We start from the raw sequence: 7,159 nt of genomic DNA, 5'->3' as shown, positions 1-7,159 counted from the left end.
TAAGATAAATTTCCATTGATGTAAAATTCTAGGCTCATTTTCATATTTTTTAAAAACTCTTTAAGTATTTTTAACATTTTCTTATTTCTCGTCCAAAAAAAAAAACAAAAAACTTTTTCTCACCACAATTAACAATAAAAAAAATAAAGGCAAAAGAAGATTAAAGTCATGAGTCATGTAAAAACTAATGAATTATCTAAAGTGCTAATGTAGCTTTAAATTTTGTGTGTGTGCCTGTTTGTGTGTGGTAAGGGTTACGTAAAATGGAATCTCTAACATCATATTAAATTAATTTGAATATTATTATGTACGTTCTCTTGATGACGCTTAAGGTCAACTTTCCTTTGAAAGCTCTTATCACAATGTAGGCATATAAATGGCTTGAAATCAAAATGTTTCCTTTGGTGCGTAATTCTATTTTTATAAGAAAAATCTGTTAATTTATTGTCAAAAAATTTTCCAAAAAAAAAAAAGTCAAGAAATTTTCATGCCTCATTTGCATATAAAATACTTACAAATTAGAGCTTTGCGAGAAGCATTTTAAACACTGCGTACACTGATATGGCTTCTCTCCTAAGTATTATGAGAATATAACATATATGTAAGATATTATTAGCATTCATTCAATGTAAAAAATTTAATTTTTTTCTTCCTTCTCCTTTTTCTTTTCTCGTTTTGTGTTCATGATGCGGTCATTTGAGGCTGGGGACTTGGGAGGCTCAAGAATTGGCATTAAAATTGTGTCAATTTGTAATTGTTTTGCAATATTGTGAATTACATTAAGGCAAACACCACAAATTGAAACTGAAATCCAAATTTCTCATGAATTTAGAGTCAATCTCAGCATTATCATGGATTTCTAGTCATTCGAAAGATAAACGGCATATAAAATACCAGAAAAAAGGGTTCTTTGGCCAACTTGATTTCCCGATTTTGTCAAATTCGACTCAAAACTTGCGTAATGGCGGCCTGGGATCACTATTTTCCGACTAATATATACGCCGTGTGCGTTTTGAGCTTCTTTGATGTAAATGACAAGCTAGATCTAGCATACATAATATAGGATAGTGTAGCGTAGAAAGAAGAATTTTCAAATGCTTTGTTCTTTGCTTATTATGTTCCAAAATTTATAGTTAATGTATAAATTACTATAGAAGCTTGGATAATCGTTAAATTGATATCTTCTCATAATGCTTAGTGGGCTTCTATTTTAGTAGATAAATTAACTTATTTTAAAAGATCATAGCCATGAGTGGAACAATCTCGACCTTATGTCTAGTAATAAACTTGAAATTTGTGGAAATTGCCATAAAATGTCAAGTTTTTACTAGACATAGGATAACTAATCGACTAATCGCACTCTGTTCAGTGGAGAGCTGCTCACACATTTTAAGCAGTTAAAAGAGTGTTAATCTCCATTAATAACGAATCGAGCCAGTATGAAGTTTCCCAGCTACACGTTCGGTATAGCTTACTTAAAAGCTAAGGTAAAAGACCATTTTTTAACGGTACACTAGTGTGCGTATACAGGATGACCTCCAGTTTCCTAGACTGAGCAATAATAATCTTCAGAATTTGACAATCTTCAACCTAAATTTCCCCAAAAAAACATAATCACCATCACCCTCAAATGTCCACATCATGACTGAACATACAATATATTATAAATGTGAATATACATACCAGTATGTGTATATGTGTGCTTTTTCATATCTGACTTCTGGTGAAATCTTTTACCACAATGGTTGAAAGGACACTCGAAAGGACGAACGTTACTAAAAAATATATACATACGGACACAAACATTATTATACAAGAATGATATGATATATCTACATACATGTAAATATTTGAAGTTTGTTTGCAAAAATTCAAACAAAAGGAAAGGAAAAAAAGAGAGAAATGAGGGAATGCAGTGTAAATACCTGTGAATCATCATATGTGTAGATAATGTTGATGCTCTCTTGAACTCTTTTCCACATTGGGGACACTATAAAAAAAAGGGAGAAGAAAAAAAAAGGATAAAAACTTATAATGATATCAGCATAAATCATCATGACATTAGCGCATTCTTTCTTTTAAAGTGTAGCTTTTTTCAGCTTACTAGACATGAACTCAAATAACTTTTTTTTTGGATGTTCCGCAAACTTTTTTTTTTCAAATATTTTAATGCTCAATTGAAGGACATGTCTTCTTATATCCTCTACACGCAACAACGGAGAATTATGTAGGCTTTATTTTATTATTTAGGATGTTGAGCAATTCAACTGTTCATAGTTCTGATTCTGATTGGAATTATGCTTGAATATTCCGGAAGTATTTGGGACGAGAGCTTAGAAAATATCATTTTTTTGGATTTATTTGTTTTAAATTGGCATGAAATTTTGCTTTTTTGGTGATTTTGTTCTAAATTTTTGAATTCGTGAGGCTTTAAAGCAGAGCTCGAAGTCGATATGGTTGAGACGACTCGACTCGACTCAAAAACACTCGAGTTCAAGTCGACTAGAGTCGATTCGGTTTTATTTTTTGAGACGACTCAAGTCGACTCGAATCGACTTCGAGCTCTGAAAGTAAATTTCGAATTGTTTAAGCTATGGACTAAAATATGATTTTGTAGTAGTTTCCTTCTATATTGGCAATTGGCAAAGGGCAGCCAGCGATAGAGCCAGTTTTAGACACCAACTAAGAGAGGTCATGGATCGTACTGCCAACAAAAGAAGCAAGCATAAAGTTTACGAAAATGGAGACGGAATCCGGACATGACGGAGATGTAAAGGGCACGAGCAAGACCAAGACACAATTGAACGTTAACCAACGACCAGGCAAGCATCGCTTTCATTCTTAACGCCGTTAAAGTCTATCTGCACGTCTAGGCTGACATTCATGAAAGAAGCAACCTCTATCGTACGCAACCCGAATCTGAAACTTCCCTGAATTCAAAATTTCTAAAAATTTGCCACTTCATGCCTCTAACTCAATTCTTATCGCTGTACATCACTATTTTAGAGCACATAACATCAAATTAGGCAGACAATAAGAAATAATTCAATTCATTTAAAATACATATGAGATGATTATGCAAAAAAATACTTTCCCTTAACCAGCATTAGGCTCACAATGTGAATTTTACTTATAAAGAATAACTGAAGTGTCAAAACTACCTTCCAAGAAAATAAGGGTTAAGTTATTTAAGGAAATTAAATTCTGATTATCATACATGCGGAAATTCATTCATTTAAAATTTTGCTTAGACTAAGAAACTATTCAAATAATTTAAGGACATCCTATAAGAAGCATGAAAGGATATAAGATTTTTGTGTGTGACACATCAAGTGAAACTGATGATTTTGGGGTGAAAATTTAGTTTAAATTAAAATTTTTTGGAGCATGCTGTACAGACAATGTGAATTTAGGTTCTTATATAGTTTTGCTAATTCCAGGAAGATCATGAATGAGGGAGGGGGGTAGGAAGAAGGGGGGTTGACCCTCAACCAGAGCTCATAGTCGACTAGAACTTTATATGAAATCAAGTCGACTTTTTCATGGAAAATTTGAGTCAAATTCGAGCTTTGTCCCAAACCTTCCTCCCCTCTGCACCCTCTGAGTACTTCCCAACCCTTCCTCTCATCTCCCTCTCTAGAATACATCTCTGAAATGACGTGATAGGAAAAAGGAAGTGAAAAAAAATTCCTAAACACACAATTGTAAATTAATTAAATTAAAATGACATGTCATTGGTTGAAACTTCCATTTTCCTCACACCCCCGGTATGTTACTTGCGGCAATTTAATTCATTTAAGGATGATGATGATCAGAGATAAAAAAATCCATGAATCGCTATTAGCAGTCGTGTAATATGCTTTAAGAGGTTAACACAGATCGTGAATATTTAAAGAGTTCGGGATTGTCAGCCCATTGTATTGATTTTCCATAAAAGCTTTACATGTAGACATATAACAACACAGTTATTCGGTTTATATGGTAAAAGTATTATCGCATTAATTAATTAATTAATTAATTTGAGTTAGATTTAATCTGGTACGGTATCGTGCATTCCTGTTTTAATTATTAAATCACATGATTGATTTTTTTTTCATACTTTTCTTTTTTTTTCAATTAATAATATTATGTAATATGTGGTGCTATAATTGCCATTCAATTACTGTATATGCCATTTTATTAATATCATGTGAAATTATGTTATAATTTAAGAATTAATGTCTATAAATGAAATACATTGATTGAAATGATTAAGAAGGATATTGAGTTAAGTTGAAGTGGAAGGTAGTTTGGTGATTTTTGGTATTGGAGCTTAAGATTGAGGGTTCTAAGCTTAACAGGCAAAGAGTGTAACTTCGTAAAAGCAGTATATTTGTCTGTTTGGGTAAATTTTATCGAATTTGACACGAATTTCCAAACAAAATTGAATTTATGCAAATTTTGAGACAATTTTTAGCTTTATTTTATGTTTTTGTACCAAAATTTGACTGTGAACTGACCAAGATTTACATCATATTGTATAATTTATTCTAGGGTTAGTCTAAAATTGCAAGCTTGCAGTCCAAGACCAACTATAAGTTACAACCGAACAATTTTAGACCAACGCATCTAAAATTCAGGAAGGTACTTGACCGTACTCTGAAATTTTGCGATTTTTTTTGGAAAATTAATGAATATTTGTCTCAAAAATCCTAGAAATTTGAAGAAATCTTCTTGACCATGGGGGTACTGAATGCTAAAATCCCCTCTTTTATCTACTTCCCTATTTTAAACCAGAAACGCTTGAAAACACCTGTCGATACCCTTATCTAAACGCTTAAGCTGCTTTTTCAATTGCCCCCTTTTTCTAGGTTCCTATTTTGAACCTCGAACAGTCACAAATGTTCACGAATGCCGGTCGATACCCTCATCTCAACTCCAATGTTACATCTCCCATTGCTCAAAGAATTTCACCATCACTACAACCTAAATACGCAGTAAATTCAATATCTTGCATCACAACCAAACTTAATATTAATCCAGATAATTAAATATCTGTTTTAAAAAAGAGTTTCAGATATACAAAATTGTCGATTCATTATTGATTTTGCTTCGATTTTAAAATTAAAAAAACATGTCTGAAGAAGTTTACTTCTGAATATTTTTCACAGCAAGTTTCTTACTACACTCATTAAACTTTTTTTATGTGTGAAAAATAAGGCAAATTTTCTTATAGTATGCGTACTTATGTGAGTCAGCAATGCCCCCATATTCGCAGTAATTATAGGAAAGTTGTATAAAAAGCTACTAAAATTAACACTTGTTAAAGCTATTAAAAATTTTTTTATAACTTTAAAATAAATAAATTACGCACAATAAAAAGTTATAAATAGTTTTTTATAATGAAGCAAATAATTTAAGGCATAAGGAGCTCAATGTTATGAACTTAAATTGTAGGCTTTTGAGTCGTCAGTGAATGACGAAGAGCATAGCAGGAATGAGGGAATGTGAGATATTTCAGAAGGTACTTTAGGCAATCCTGAAGAGCACAGCGTGTTCTGTGGGGCACAGCAACATCGCTATATTAACTTTATGGTCTTAATGGTCGATTTCGACGCATTTCATAACGAAAAATGCGGTTTGCCACATTCAGACGCTTAAGTATGCTCTTGTATGATCGAATATTCAATGAATCAAGGAGATTTGACTTCAAATTCGGTTTCCCACGGCCATTAAATTAAGCAAATCTTATAAAACATATTGATCAATTCAAGGATTGATTATAAGTGAAGTATCAATCCTTGTTTATGACAATTAACCTCAAATGGCACAAATCGGCTAATCGATCAAAAATGCGGTCTAATGTCGGTGTGACGGGCACGATACCGGGATTAAACCGAATCTGGCACTAAATTAGAGTTATGTTGGCTTCCTAAACAGGCAAAGAGACCGCATTCACGTAACTTAATGGTATTTCTGTATTATGAAGGCATGCCATTTGCTTGTTAGGGCTTATTGACGGATTTTTGATCAATTACCAGATTCTTCCTTTTAATTAATGAATAATTTGACTTTTTCAACAATCTAGACTACTTCAACCCACCTCCAATCTTCTTTAACATTCTAGACACAACAAGCAAATGACCCCGCGTGCTGACGTAAATTACACATTGCAGATGCTAGATATATCCATATAGAAATATTTGCAGACTAAAATACTGTTTTGAGACTTGAATAAATTTTCTTAATTCCCTTCAGTAAGAAGTATCACAAACTCATATGCTAATATATCACATTAATTTTATAGAACATTTCATTCAACCTGCACATACGACAAGTAAACAATTGACAGTGCCTGTCTTAATAGCATTTCATAATGAACAATGTACAAATGTCGAGTAAAAAAAAAAAATCATGGAATTTCAGACACTCATCATCATCATCTCATTTTAACATAGAGACGTGTATTGTTGAAATCTTTCTTGACATACCTTCACTTGTGTCAACAACAATTAATCAATGTTTTGTTCTCTTTTAAGTATTTATACGACGATGATGAAAAGCAAAAAGAGAGAGAAAAAAAAAAAATTGAAATCAAGAAACTGCTATTGCTACTGTATCAGTCTTTGTTATATTTTAAGTATTTTTTATGATAATTGTAACAATTGTATGCAGTTGAATGAAGTTTGCTTTTGAAAGAAAAAAATTAAGTCACTCGAAACGGAACAATGATGATAAGTTGTGATTAATATCTAGATCATACCTTGCGATTTCTTTTGGCAGATTTTTGCTAGATTTTTGTTAATTTTTCTAAATTTTTTGTGAATTTTTCTTGATTTTTTAAAATTTTTTTTTGATTTTTTGTGAAATTTTGAAAAATTCAAGCCTAATTCTGAATTTAAATCTCAATTCGGATGTTTAATCCAGAGTTGGCTGGACTATGGGAGTCTGGACCTCCTTTTTGGAGTCCTGTTAACTTTAGCTTCTTACTCATCAATATTTCTGAATTAGAAATCGAGAATTAATTCAAAAAATTATCAAAATTTCAAAATTCTCTCAAAAATCTTCAATTTTAAAATACAAATCTGATAAAAAATGCCATCTGATCAAAACCCCTCAAAAAATTCCACAATCTCATTTCAAAACTTACCGGAAATATTTTTGTTGGATCATTCAACTA

At 32.0% G+C, this 7,159-nt stretch overlaps 1 protein-coding gene across 1 annotated transcript; it reads right to left on the bottom strand.

Moving 5' to 3' along the window:
* LOC139087419 (zinc finger protein Gfi-1b-like) lies at positions 1-7,152 on the bottom strand. The gene is made up of 5 exons (XM_070636212.1): positions 7,130-7,152; positions 1,926-1,990; positions 1,684-1,775; positions 516-573; positions 1-414 (listed from the first exon to the last, which is right to left on the bottom strand). The coding sequence occupies exons 2-5, from the start codon at positions 1,937-1,939 to the stop codon at positions 279-281; spliced, it is 300 nt and encodes a 99-aa protein (XP_070492313.1). The 5' UTR covers positions 1,940-1,990; positions 7,130-7,152; the 3' UTR covers positions 1-278.
* Positions 7,153-7,159: the final 7 nt, after the last annotated feature.

This window comes from Chironomus tepperi, unplaced genomic scaffold (assembly GCF_022539635.2).
Source record: "Chironomus tepperi strain 1889 unplaced genomic scaffold, CSIRO-AGI_Ctep_v1 contig_121, whole genome shotgun sequence".
NCBI classification, from domain to species: domain Eukaryota; kingdom Metazoa; phylum Arthropoda; class Insecta; order Diptera; family Chironomidae; genus Chironomus; species Chironomus tepperi.
This window is presented reverse-complemented; position numbering and strand designations above follow the sequence as displayed.